General features: G+C 38.3%; 2 protein-coding genes across 2 annotated transcripts; one reads left to right on the top strand and one right to left on the bottom strand.

Moving 5' to 3' along the window:
- Window positions 1–635: 635 nt before the first annotated feature.
- Window positions 636–5,507, bottom strand: LOC132553371 (uncharacterized; the record flags this gene model as incomplete). The annotated part of the gene is made up of 4 exons (XM_060217609.1): window positions 5,486–5,507; window positions 2,419–3,874; window positions 1,376–1,483; window positions 636–764 (listed from the first exon to the last, which is right to left on the bottom strand). Coding segments are annotated over exons 2-4 (1,669 nt in total), but the record flags the coding sequence as incomplete, so codon positions are not given.
- A 1,729-nt stretch (window positions 5,508–7,236) lies between these two features.
- LOC132553392 (purine nucleoside phosphorylase LACC1-like) lies at window positions 7,237–8,491 on the top strand. The gene has a single exon (XM_060217639.1). It carries the CDS (start codon window positions 7,237–7,239, stop codon window positions 8,455–8,457), a length of 1,221 nt encoding a protein of 406 aa, XP_060073622.1. The 3' UTR covers window positions 8,458–8,491.
- Window positions 8,492–15,089: the final 6,598 nt, after the last annotated feature.

A 15,089-nucleotide genomic window follows, 5' to 3' on the forward strand; every position in this document is an offset into this window, starting at 1 on the left:
GGGGAACTCCTCTTTATGGCATTTGGACGCAGCGCGACCAACAGGCACAAAGGGTTAATATACCATTTCTAACAAGGTTGAATGATCCATAAAAGTATAAATGATCAAGGTAGCCAGACTGAACATGTCTAACTTGTGAAACATATAAAATCTAATGATATAAGATTGATACAATCTATACCTAGTTACTTGACATATTACTTAAGGTGACATGTATTTCTGCCATGTAAACATGTAATCTGTCTACAGCCTTTTGGCATAATGATAATGGTTTTGGATATAACTCATATTCATATTTTGCTATAAATAAAATAAGAAATTTTAATAATATGAATAATTTTTTAGAAAGGATGTCATGGTTCACTCGTCCCTTTGTCAGAAATTATTTCAAATTAGATATAATTTTGACATCATGCGTGAAATCATATTTAGAGTAAATACACATAATAAAGTTAGAAAATACAAAAAAATATTGAAGAAAAATGGTTCAGAACGTCTTAAAAAGCTTACTTCCCCCACAATCATCTACTGTAAATAAGAAAACAAGTTTACAAAAACTCACAGGTCTGGCTGTAGTGAGGTCTGGAACATGTGCACTACAGAACACACTTTCAAGTGCATTAATGAAGACCTACTCATGTGTTCAACATCCATCCACACTTTGTAGCCAGCATGTTTCAACACATCTTTGAGACGTAGCGCTAGTGTCTGGCTGTCCCACTGATAACTAATCATTACATGAGGACACTGCACAACCAAGCAAGCTGCAAGTAAAAACTGACACTATATTATGATGTTTTAATTATCACATGATCAAATGTGTTATACTGACAAACATTCTGGTCACTGTCACCAGCAATTTTTCCAGTTTCATCAACCAAACCACACAACAAAAGGCAATAGTAGACAGCCTCCAGTGAAAATAAGGTAGAACATCATGTCTCTTTGTCTCATCAATTTCTTACTTATAACTTAACTGCCATACGTTTAGGGCACAGGTATCATTAAAACAAGATTATACACATCAGATGACTTAATGAGTTACTTATCAAAATTAGATCTGTACCATAAAGGTCAAGGTTACAGTATCAGAGGTCAAGGGCAAATCATTTCAGCACTTATTCTGATATCATTATATATCTCCTACAATATTCTTTTCTCTAATAATAAGCCCATCAACATGTATTGTAACTTTTGTAGAAATGCCAATAAATGTAATATCCTTTCCTCACAATAATCCCACCTCCCTTCTTTGAGACAAATAGAGGCAGATTGCAGGATTAGTACACAAAATTTGATTAAGTCGAGATAAACAGCTGATTGAATCAAGTGTTATTACATTAACAGATGTAGAGAGTCTGGTGTTTAATGTCACCTAAATCTGGTCTTAGTTGCAATTCTGGAATTTCCCGCAGTTCCCACAATGCACCTCTGGCTGCATGTCGAATTACTTCATTGTTGGAGCCTTGTAGTGACATCAATGCTACAAAGTACCAAGCACAGTCGATTAATGATCATTTTTTTTCATAAAGATAGACTAGACATAATAATAAAAATTGATAATGAACTTTAATTTTGTTGAAACATATTACTTTTCAGCATTTTCCTGTCAGTCCAGTTTGCAACAGCATTTAAAATACATTACACTCTGCATCTTTTTCTTCATTGTTTTCTGGTATATATATACTTTCAACTGTCAGATATGATGGGTAAATATGAAAAATGAACTTATATCAATGGATTGGTACACAAAAAAACACATTTACAAAAACTTTTTTTACATTGATGTACTGCTCTCACCATATGTTGAGAAAATGTTTTGTTTCCTACAGGCCTTCTAAACACTAGGAGTGGGTGTCAAATGATGCCATGTTTGAGTACTTGTTTTCTATAAGTTGTAGGTGTGACCCCATACCTGGTGCAATAACCATCTTTTGTAAATTATGAATGCAACTTGGTGCTAGTTAACAGTACTTGTCTTGATACTTGTATCTAAGAGTACTTGCCTTCTATATATTCTGTTTGTGACTTAATGCCTGTATTTAAAAGAACTTGCCTTCAATACATTATGGGTGTGATTGGAAGCCTGTATAAAAGATTAAATAAACCTTGCTTTCTATATATTGTGTGTCCTGATGCCTGTATATAATAAGAGAACTCGCTTTTGATACATTCTAGGTGTGACCTGACACCTGTATTTGAGAAAACTTGCTTTCTTTACTTGTGCGTGTGACCTGATGCCAGTATTTAAGAGAACTTGCTTTCTTTACATTGTGTGACCTGATGCCCGTATTTAAAAGAACTCACTTTCTACACAATACATATGTATTGTGGGTGTGACCTAATGCCTGTATTTAAGAAAATTTGCCATCTATACATTGTGGGTGTGACCTAATGCCTGTATTTAAGAAAACTTGCCTTCTATGCATTGTGGATGTGACCTGATGCCTGCACAGTTTCCTTTGTGGAATGCTAGCCTCCAAATTCCACTGACAGCTTGAAACACTTCATCTGGGTTGGTATATTCCAAAATGAGACTAACATATATCTTTAAGACACCAAATTTGAATATTGAAACTTTATTTTTGTCATTTATGGCCAAATTATTGAGACCATGAATTGTCTCTTCAACATTCATTCCATATTTAGAGGAGAAATGGGTTTTGGATTGATATGCGTCATTCAAGACTTGGACGATGAATTTTAGTACATTGTCGTCGACACTCAATATTACAATTTCTGACTCATCGATGATGTAAGACATGACAAAGAGTGCCTTTGCCTGTACCATAGGTGTTCTGCTCAGTGATAGGATTTTAAGACTTGTCATAACTTCTGCTTCCCGAAAATTGTCACGTACATTTGTGTCACATAAATGCCTACTCACATTATGGAAAATGCCAAGAAGAGCCTTGACAAGATACTTAGCAACATTGTTCTTTTCAAAGTCAAGTGGTTCAGAAAGTCTCTTAAGAAGGTCAGCCATTATTGTAAGAGCACAATGGGAGCATACCAGCTGCTCACAGAGTGTGATACTGCCATCGCTCAGAATCCACAATACAGACACAAGTTTCTTCAGTTGTAACCATGATGACCCTGGAACCATCACAGAAATGTCTGTGTCAACAAGATGCTTGAAGAGTCTTTCACAAACAACAATAAATTCTGCATGGATGATATCATCCAAAACCTGGATTTTCTTCAAAGGGTTGTTTGCAGACTGTTTCAGATCACGAAGAAGTAGATCAATGTGTTTGAGAAGCTTTGGATCAGTTATATCTATATCTCTATCCTTCAAACATTTTACTGATTCAATTGTTACATTGGACAAACTGGAGCTACTGACAGATTCTGTACATGTAGTACTTGAAGATACAGATGTTGTTGATTCATTGGATGAAACAAACACAGAAAGTTCGTTGGATATTTCAAGGGAAGGCAATTCACAAGACATCAAGGGTGATACACTAAATGTATTGCAAGACTGAATGGATTGTTCAACATCACCAAGGCCTGAATCACTCACTTTCTCTTCTTCTGATACTGATGAGTCAGCCATAACTTCTTCCTGTCCTGTCTCCGACTCTGACCTCTGATTTCTTTGTGAACTTAACTGCCCTGACCTTGGCAATTGACTTGGGTTCAACTCTGATTCCTCTGACCCTGGACTAGATTGTGACTCTGATTCATCTGACTTCTGACTTTCACGAAAGTCTTGTTCTTCGGACCGCAGGCCTTCATGCAACTTTAGTTCATCAGTCTCTTGACCGGTATGCAATCTTCGGTCATTTGAACTTTGGCAAGAAGTTGACCCCTGACCCATATTAGGGGTAATTCCATTACTTGTCATCAGGGACTGTCAAGTGATATGTACCTACAGAGGATGTCAATAAAGTTACTAAAACCCTACACATATAAGTTACATAATTTTATAATACAAAATTAAAATGGTCTCAAAAAATTTTATTTTCATAACACAGGTTTACAATAATGTAGGACTGATTGTAAAGAATATGTAAATACCACAAAGATTAAGCAGCAGGAACTGTTGGCATCTACATGTTTTCATTCTGAATTAGACAAACATGTTGTCAAAGTAACTACACATTTCAATGAATTTGACAAAACTTTCTCTTCTGAAAAAAACTAGCATAAACTGTAGTTCCTACATCTAAATTTAAAATGATATTACTGATGCCTAAACAGGGAAACTCTCTAATTTGACAAAAAAGGTTATAGTAATATTGTTTTTTCAGTTCATAAGAAAATTTTACTTTAAATTAAAATTTTTCAGAGAAGCAGTTATTGTATTAAGCAATTTGTATACCAAAATACATATGCATACATTGTAGCTAAGCTGGTCATTAAACATAAAATACTTGGATGTAATGACTGAAATTGTTATCAGGTAATCTTACATAATTTTAACTTAATTTGAGACAGAAGATCACATCTACAGTATACTGCAATATCTATTTATAATTATGTATCTTAAATTAAAAGTTAACTACTATAAAATACAACAAGTTTATGCATCATTATGCCTTATACAAACCATGTTTGGAACATGCCTTTATACCTGAATAAATATCATTACTACCATTAAATTACTATCACTTCACTCATGGATGTATAACGTTCAGTGAATGTGAAATCAATGCCTCACTGTACGATGCTAGGAGTTTGAAGTACTTTAACATACTGCATGCTTTCTAAGGTTCATATCATGATTTTTAACTTTTATTAGTAGATATCTAATGTTTACTTCGAATATTAAATATGGCTATTAAACATCCGATAATGAATATTGAAAACTATGATATGAACCTTAAAGTGCATATATCAGGGCTAGAAATTCCATATAAGAATCATATATTCTACATATGAAATATAGCTATTAAAATCACAGCTATATTTCACATATAGAACATCTAATTTGTTAGTCCAAACAGTTCTGACTATTTATAAGCCATTTTGTCTTTAGTTTTGCCTTGTACAATAGTCAGAACTCCTCCCTATTTCAAAACACCTAATTCTAGTGACCCCTGAAAGGGTCGGTGTTCCCGCATGGATAATCAGGACACCTTGGACTACTGATTCCAGTAAATATAATTTCTTGATAAAAAAACAAAACAAAATAAAAGTGTTAAAATTATCTATTTTTTCAGTCACTGTGATGAAACCTATCATGATGAAAACGTCGCACCACAGGTCTCCTTTCTTGACCTTCACCTTCAGCATTTACAAAATTAACTGTTATGTCTAAATACTTAAATCGGAATTGAGCAAGTCTAGCCGTGTGCTTACTATTGTATTAAATAAATATCCAAATCATTTGGCCTCTGTCCTGACTTAGAAACTGATCAGATGTATTAACCTACCAATTTTGTTGATCATGCATGTTTCGTGTTATCTAAATGATTCTGAATCACAGACCAACAGAAACATCAAACAATACCCTACCCAGTGTTTTGTTTCGTCTTACCGATGCTACAGCTGCTGGACCACTGAAGAGCTACTTCCGGTAAATGCATTGCGGTCAAAACCAACTGTATTCGACGCGCAGGTGGCATAAAGATTATAGAAATTTCCCCTCGTATCTTAGTTGTTTTTTTAATCATTATTATCATTTATTTATCTACAAATGCTTCACCCAGACCACTGTCACGCAACCAATGCAATATTCGTTGTGAAGCATTTTTATAGGAAAATCCCTTTGGCGTGATCTGAAACGTACAAGTGTTTGATATGCTGAATCAGAGACGTATATATGTGATATATACGTCTCTGGCTGAATCAATATCCTTTACGTGTCCGCGACTTGCATGGTACATTCGGAACATTTCAAGCGGGGGCATATTTTCCCCTTACAGACACACCATAACATTGGACAACTTCCGTATAAAACAGGAAGATATAGGCCTATTGCGACAGAAGGTAACTTTTCTCATCATTTACTTATTCACTTTTGTTTGTTGTAGTTTTTCCTTGTATATCGTGTGTATCAACACTGTTATCATCTAAAAACTATTGTGTATGACGTGTAAACATGTTGTTTGTCTTCTGGTTATTATTAGAAACCGAAAGTACAACATAATTTTCCATCTGCCATTGCGGACATTGTGAATTATTTAATTCGGAATTTCGACAGGAAGACAGAGTTATATTAATGTAGATATATAGACATGTATAAATATTTTTTTACCATCAAATTCATGACAATGTCAGCAGGTATAATATGATATTGTACAAATTAGTACATTTCTTAATATAGCATTGCGTTATATGCACACAGTCCTGATTATGTACAGACAGCGGACGGGAACATACGGATGATTTCAACGTTAAACAGAGACAAAAACTAAAGCTTAAATATAGAGAGACTTCACATATGGTTATTTATTTCTTCGTATGAGAAGCAAATATTAATGTGCCCCTCAAGACTCTGCATATTCCCAATTTATAATTGTTTTATGTTGTAGCATTAAAGAATATATTTTTATTATATCATATTTGTTATCTTCGTAAATTTCTTTGTTTTGTTTAAAACAAATTCATGTAATTTTTTCTTCATATCATTATTGACTTATAATAACGTATATACGCATAGCTGGGAGTTCAAGCTTGACTGCCTTCAAACATATGGAACGAAAGTATGGCTTTCTATTTCATCGCGGACATAGATTTAGTTCTAAGTCCATAGTTTCAATACCAATTTTAAAATGGCACATTTATCTATAATTTGAGGAGAATACTAATCAGCGCCACCAAAATATTAACTGATGAAAACTGTTCAAGGGAGGTGGTAATAAGTGTAATAACTATACTATATATAATTAGATATTTTTACTTTTACAAAAAAATCTGATCAATCTCAAAATATAATCACATAAAACTACCTGACTGTTTTAAGAATAGGACACTTTGAATGAGATAATTAAGATATCGAGACTGTTTGGATCGACCACCAGTATTTTATTCTGATGAGAAAATTTGCGGGAAATATGGGGTTTTTTTTAAGCTAAACGTGACTTTTAAATTACCTTTCTATCATACCCATGGTCTCGTGTATAGCCCTTTCTCTGATTTTGATATTGAATTGTCACGATAAGATTTTATCGGTAAAATACATCTCCAAAAATTTACAATAAGGCTGAAAGTTGAACTCCCTCCTATGATCTAGTACCAAAGGAACTGGTTAGTGATATCGTGATATGAATTGTTTTATTCAGAGTGATGGCTGCAACTGGAAACGCGTACGTGTTGGATCTTTGGACAACAGATCCACAACATTACAGTAATGTAGTGGAGAGATTTTTCAGTCTGCCTTCGATGGAAAACAGCAGTGTACTGTTACTGGCAAACAACTCCTCAACTCAACTAGATACCGTGAAGGTAGCTTTGGACAAACAAGGCTATCACAGAGTAATCAAGTTTCAAAATAAAGATAAGATTTCAGTGTTTTACGATGCGAAAGTTCATTTGGACAAGCACGGAATATCGGTCATTTCTGTGTTGTGTTCTAACAGGCATGAACAGTACTGGCGCGTGCTGCTGAAATGTTTCTTTACAGGTGTTTATGAATGGAATATTGTTCCAGTTGATCAACAGGAAGCGGAAGTCATCACAGAAGAAAAGATAACACAGGATATCAGCTACTTCTTTGGCTCTGTGTTGCCAGCTTTTGGTGACATCAACACGTTGAAGTCACCTGTTATTCCATCGGATTTGTTCTACCATGGATTTACTTGCCGAACTGGTGGACTGTCGCCTCTTCCTGGAATGAAATCTTTAAATCTGACATTTTCTCTTTCTAAACGCGACCCAAAGGCTTTAGTGACCGAAAATCGTAAAAAACTGGCAAACCATATTGGCTTTGATCCAGAAGAGTTTCGTTTAGCGAGGACCGTGCACGGAAACCGTATCCATGTGGTTGGTGAAGAGGAACCCGAGAGTTATGACGGAATTACGACAAATCGTCAGTCTGTTACTGTAGCCGCTCCCGGCGCAGACTGTGTTACCATGATTTTTGCCGATCCTGTCAAAAGGGCATGTGCAGCGCTTCATTCCGGGTGGATGGGCACTGTGAAACGCGCGTGTGTAGAAGTACTCCACAAAATGTCTTCAGCATTTGGATCTGATCCAAGTGAAATCATTGTTGCTATGGGTCCTTCCATTGGCCAGTGCTGCTTCGAATTTGATGCAAACCAAACTGGCCAGTTTAAGGACATAGTTGAAGAGTCCGTTGTGATTAAGGGTGATGGAACGAAAGCTTTTATAAACTTGCAGTTGTGTAATCGGGTCCTTCTGGAACAGAATGGCGTAAAGCCCACCAACATTGATGATTATTCTTGTACAAAATGCACCAGTTGTAACCGTGAGTTGTTTTTCTCGTACCGACGTGATGGCAAGCCATTCGGAAATCAAGTGGGGTTCATTGGTATGAATATGTGCTAGCCAATGATACGAACGTGACATCAATACACAGTGAACCGATGTCTGATTAAATACATGTAAATTTATGTATTTTACAGTACCTTTCAGTATATATGATAATAAACGTATCTCAAGGTTAAATTCACGTGGTAGTTTATTGATTTATTACAGTTTATTACGCCATAAACACTACGAAGGTCTACACAAATATATATATATATATATTAAACGAGAACTTTATACATTGTCAAGATAATCGACTTAAGGTATAAAGTCCCCTACTTCACTTTAGTCGCCAGAGCATTGACGTTCGGAAGGGTCTAGGAGACGACAAATCTGCTGACATTTTGCGAATATAATTTTTGAATGGTTGTTTCCCAAAGACAGTAGCTCCTGATTCCAAAAACAGAACAGAAAAAATATTATTAGCCATCTTTTAACTGGTGAATTTATGTGAGAATTACTGGAAAGAGAGTTGACATGTTGGTATTTTCTTGTTTTCTGGGGCGACACCGGGTTAGTCTCTAACTACTATAGCATGAGCCAGACCAAGGATGATAGGTGACGTGGCCAGATCTCCATATATTTGTAAAGTAGGCCTACCTATTTGTAATTATGTGTTTATAATATACTGTAATGCATTGGGCATCTTTTTTATCGGTATACATAAAAAAAATATAACGCCTTTAAAGGAAAGCCCGATGTCGTTATGAATACAGTGTATACAATATACTGATGATTTCATACAAGTATACTGCAATGCCTTACATCAAGTATGTGAGAGGTAATTCGGCCTTTTTCTTCAGCTTTCACGCTGAAGTGTGCAGATTTCAAATATTTCCAACATTTCCTGACGAATAAATGACGGACCGTGAGAAAAGAGAAGATGTACAAGTTATTGATAAGTAATAACTTCACGCACCTTGAAGTATCTACAGTTTTGACTCCATAAGGTACATCAGGTTCAATAGCTGTATATACAGTGTACCGAGTGATTCATATTTCATAAAAATAGACTAGTTGTATAAACACATCAGAATGACATAAACAAAAAATTAGGCAAAGGTAGTAATGGAACAGTCATTGATCCTTCAGCGAGTGGTGTTCTCCCTTACGATAGTGGGATGTCCCATCTTATTGCGATTGCTTAAACAAAGACTGGGAATTAACATTGACGTCTATGGAGCGAGTTTGGAATGTTCCATGTTGTTATCTCGATCGAGGTGATTTAAGATTATTCCACCGACAAAATGTACATATAAATTTTGAAGCAAACGGGCGTATTTTAAGAACAATAAAAAACAGAATCCTGTTCATTACTCAAGTCGCTTACATTAAACATAGGCATTGATTTATTCTGATATTTAGGATATTTTTGTTCTCAAAGAATTCATAAATATACATGAAATGACTATACAAAATTCACCTAAAGGAGTGTTTGTGTAGCGATCCGTTATTACAGACCAATCATTTTGTGTCCGAACCGGTTGTAAGAATGTCCCTGACTGATGACGTCACCAAGTTCAACAAATTGATATAACGCTATGCGAATTAGTTTGGTTTTTTCATAAAAGGATCGATCGTATGAATAGACGATAGACGAAGTTATACAGTTATTTTAAGATCAAATAATATCTTTATATACATTAGTACTACTGTACTCCATCGTTTTGGTTTATTGATTATTCAGCTAGTGGTGTCCACCCTTGCGATAGTGGGATGTCCTATTTCCCTGTGATTGCTTGAGCAAAGACAAGATTTTAACACTGACTTCAACGGAGTGACTTTGGAACGTTCCATGTGGTTACCGCGGTGTAGGGAGTATATTATCACCGACGTTTATGTCGTTACACAAAACAACTCGATGATAGGGATGAAATATCCCCGTGGAAAACATTTGTTATTTAACTTTTCGATTGAAGCTTATTGTTTTGTTGTTGTTGTTGTTGTTGTTGTTGATGATGATGATGATGATGATGATGATGATGATGATGATGATGGACAGATAAAAAAATACAGCAATTTTAAAAACTCTATGGTATTGTGGAGCGCTAGTGGATCATAGAAAACGTATATATTTCTTCTTCTAAACGAATCCGTGTATTTAATTACTAAGATTGCCTAAATATACCATTTTGTGTCGACCTTTACTTTCATATTGTGATCTCAAAGAAATTAGGTATATCCAAACTGTACGATGTCCATGTTTTGCACTTGTCAATGTTTCAGTACGGACTGGTTGGATGGAGATCTCGGACTGATGACGTCACAAGGTACACCAAGTAAACATACATGTAGCTCTATGCATATTCATTGACGAGACGTATAGATTTCAATTTTCTAAATATAAAACAATCGTATAAACACGTCAAAGTGACATTAAAATAATCTTTGTCGACTGACGAATTGTTACAATCATTGTACAACACATTCTACCTAATTATATCTTTAACAGTATTGTTAAATCTGTGTAAAACATTTCTGATTTTTTGCTCGTTCGGCGAGTAGTTTTGTCCCTTGCGAAGGTGGGATGTTCTATTTCATTGCGATTGCTTAAGCAAAGACTGGATTTTAACACTGCCGTCTATGGAGCGAGTTTGGAATGTTCCATGTTGTTATCTTGGTGGAGGGGGTACATCCTCAAGGACGTTCATATTGTAAGCAGTTGCGTAATATTGCAGGACGATATTGTACCTATGATTGTACAAAACACACACAAGTGAATAACACCTTTTGATAAAACTTTAGAGTCAGATTCTTCTATTCTAAAGACTTTTTAAGTCAAAGAGATGACTGAGGAAAATCCAACTCGATAGAGCATTCTGAACCTGGGTGGGGAGTTGTATTCGCCCAATAATTCAATAAATTTCGTAACTTTCGTGTATTTGATAAGTTTAATGCAAAGTAATGTACATGTACGTATAGTCTTGTAAGACATGTCATTGTCCAAAGTATTCTGTGTGTACTTGTTCTTTTATACCATCATATAATGGTGTTAAACGGATTTAAACATAACAGTGAGTTTAACACACGATATCGTCTGACGGAAATAAAACGTTTCATTGTACTCGCAACGAGCATTTACGACATAGAAATATTTTAGAAAATTGAAATATAGATACATAAAATAGATGTGATTATGAAACACTATGCCCCTGGTTGCAACGAAATTCTGAAGTGGGACATTAAAACTGTACTGTGTAAGGCTTGTGTTAATTGCATGCACAATTTATGAAACACTTTTGTCTTCATTGTGGTAATGTTTTTTTTCTTACTTTCAAATGTAGGTGAAAGCTCACGGTCAAGGTCACATGGTAAAATATGTTTGCACCGCCGGAAAGAACTTGTTACAATGAAGACACATGCCAGTTGGTAAAGTCCTACCCCATACGGTGTAAAAGTTATGGACAAGTTAAAGTTGACAAAGGACAAACAGACAGCACAAAAACAATATGCCCCGATCTTTCAATCAGCGGCATAAAATAGGTATATATTTCTCATTTGAGAATTTGACATTGCTTACTTGGATTGGTAAGGGGAAGGAAATACAGCGGAAGCAGAGAGGACTCAAGGTAAGTGGAAGAGCAAAATACAGGGATAGGGGAGGGGACATAGGGTAACGGGATATAGATACAGGGGAAGAGGCTACACGGTAACGGGAAGAAGATACAGGGGAAGAGGCTACATGGTAACGGGAAGAAGATACAGAGGCTACATGGTAACGGGAAGAAGATACAGGGGAAGAGGCTACATAGTAACGGGAAGAAGATACAGGGAAGAGGCTACATGGTTACGGGAAGAAGATACAGGGGAAGAGGCTACATGGTGACAGGAGGAGGATACAGGGGAAGAGGCTACATGGTAACGGGAAGAAGATACAGGGGTAGAGGCTACATGGTAACGGGAAGAAGATACAGGGGAAGAGGCTACATGGTAACGGGAAGAAGATACAGGGGTAGAGGCTACATGGTAACGGGGAGAAGATACAGGGGAAGAGGCTACATGGTAACGGGAAGAAGATACAGGGGAAGAGGCTACATGGTAACGGGAAGAAGATACAGGGGAAGAGGCTACATGGTAACGGGAAGAAGATACAGGGGAAGAGGCTACATGGTGACAGGAAGAAGATACAGGGGAAGAGGCTACATGGTAACAGGAAGAAGATACAGGGGAAGAGGCTACATGGTAACGGGAAGAAGATACAGGGGAAGAGGCTACATGGTAACGGGAAGAAGATACAGGGGAAGAGGCTACATGGTAACGGGAAGAAGATACAGGGGAAGAGGCTACATGGTAACGGGAAGAAGATACAGGGGAAGAGGCTACATGGTAACGGGAAGAAGATACAGGGGAAGAGGCTACATGGTAACGGGAAGAAGATACAGGGGAAGAGGCTACATGGTAACGGGAAGAAGATACAGGGGAAGAGGCTACATGGTAACGGGAAGAAGATACAGGGGAAGAGGCTACATGGTAACGGGAAGAAGATACAGGGGAAGAGGCTACATGGTAACGGGAAGAAGATACAGGGGAAGAGGCTACATGGTAACGGGAAGAAGATACAGGGGAAGAGGCTACATGGTAACGGGAAGAAGATACAGGGGAAGAGGCTACATGGTAACGGGAAGAAGATACAGGGGAAGAGGCTACATGGTAACGGGAAGAAGATACAGGGGAAGAGGCTACATGGTAACGGGAAGAAGATACAGGGGAAGAGGCTACATGGTAACGGGAAGAAGATACAGGGGAAGAGGCTACATGGTAACGGGAAGAAGATACAGGGGAAGAGGCTACATGGTAACGGGAAGAAGATACAGGGGAAGAGGCTACATGGTAACGGGAAGAAGATACAGGGGAAGAGGCTACATGGTAACAGGGGAGAGCTACATGGTAACGGGAAGAAGATACAGGGGAAGAGGCTACATGGTAACGGGAAGAAGATACAGGGGAAGAGGCTACATGGTAACGGGAAGAAGATACAGGGGAAGAGGCTACATGGTAACGGGAAGAAGATACAGGGGAAGAGGCTACATGGTAACGGGAAGAAGATACAGGGGAAGAGGCTACATGGTAACGGGGAGGGAGAAGATACAGGGGAAAAGGCTACATGGTAACGGGAAGAAGATACAGGGGAAGAGGCTACATGGTAACGGGAAGAAGATACAGGGGAAGAGGCTACATGGTAACGGGAAGAAGATACAGGGGAAGAGGCTACATGGTAACGGGAAGAAGATACAGGGGAAGAGGCTACATGGTAACGGGAAGAAGATACAGGGGAAGAGGCTACATGGTAACGGGAAGAAGATACAGGGGAAGAGGCTACATGGTAACGGGAAGAGGATACAGGGGAAGAGGCTACATGGTAACGGGAAGAAGATACAGGGGAGGAGGCTACATGGTAACGGGAAGAAGATACAGGGGAAGAGGCTACATGGTAACGGGAAGAAGATACAGGGGAAGAGGCTACATGGTAACGGGAAGAAGATACAGGGGAAGAGGCTACATGGTAACGGGAAGAAGATACAGGGGAAGAGGCTACATGGTAACGGGAAGAAGATACAGGGGAAGAGGCTACATGGTAACGGGAAGAAGATACAGGGGAAGAGGCTACATGGTAACGGGAAGAAGATACAGGGGAAGAGGCTACATGGTAACGGGAAGAAGATACAGGGGAAGAGGCTACATGGTAACGGGAAGAAGATACAGGGGAAGAGGCTACATGGTAACGGGAAGAAGATACAGGGGAAGAGGCTACATGGTAACGGGAAGAAGATACAGGGGAAGAGGCTACATGGTAACGGGAAGAAGATACAGGGGAAGAGGCTACATGGTAACGGGAAGAAGATACAGGGGAAGAGGCTACATGGTAACGGGAAGAAGATACAGGGGAAGAGGCTACATGGTGACAGGAGGAAGATACAGGGGAAGAGGCTAAATGGTAACGGGAAGAAGATACAGGAAAAGAGACTACATGGTAACTAGAGGAGGATAGAGGGGAAGAGGCTACATGGTAACGGGAAGAAGATACAGGGGAAGAGGCTACATGGTAACGGGAAGAAGATACAGGGGAAAAGGCTACATGGTAACGGGAAGAAGATACAGGGGAAGAGGCTACATGGTAACGGGAAGAAGATACAGGGGAAGAGGCTACATGGTAACGGGAAGAAGATACAGGGGAAGAGGCTACATGGTAACGGGAAGAAGATACAGGGGAAGAGGCTACATGGTAACGGGAAGAAGATACAGGGGAAGAGGCTACATGGTAACGGGAAGAAGATACAGGGGAAGAGGCTACATGGTAACGGGAAGAAGATACAGGGGAAGAGGCTACATGGTAACGGGAAGAAGATACAGGGGAAGAGGCTACATGGTAACGGGAAGAAGATACAGGGGAAGAGGCTACATGGTAACGGGAAGAAGATACAGGGGAAGAGGCTACATGGTAACGGGAAGAAGATACAGGGGAAGAGGCTACATGGTAACGGGAAGAAGATACAGGGGAAGAGGCTACATGGTAACGGGAAGAAGATACAGGGGAAGAGGCTACATGGTAACGGGAAGAAGATACAGGGGAAGAGGCTACATGGTAACGGGAAGAAGATACAGGGGAAGAGGCTACATGGTAACGGGAAGAAGATACAGGGGAAGAGGCT

This window comes from Ylistrum balloti, unplaced genomic scaffold, assembly GCF_031769215.1.
Source record: "Ylistrum balloti isolate Yb309-2 unplaced genomic scaffold, AGI_CSIRO_Ybal_v1 Utg370324, whole genome shotgun sequence".
NCBI lineage: Eukaryota > Metazoa > Mollusca > Bivalvia > Pectinida > Pectinidae > Ylistrum > Ylistrum balloti.

Excerpts from the sequence above, each read along its gene's own strand:
- LOC132553392 (XM_060217639.1), top strand. The coding sequence starts at position 7,237 with ATGGCTGCAACTGGAAACGCGTACGTGTTGGATCTTTGGACAACAGAT.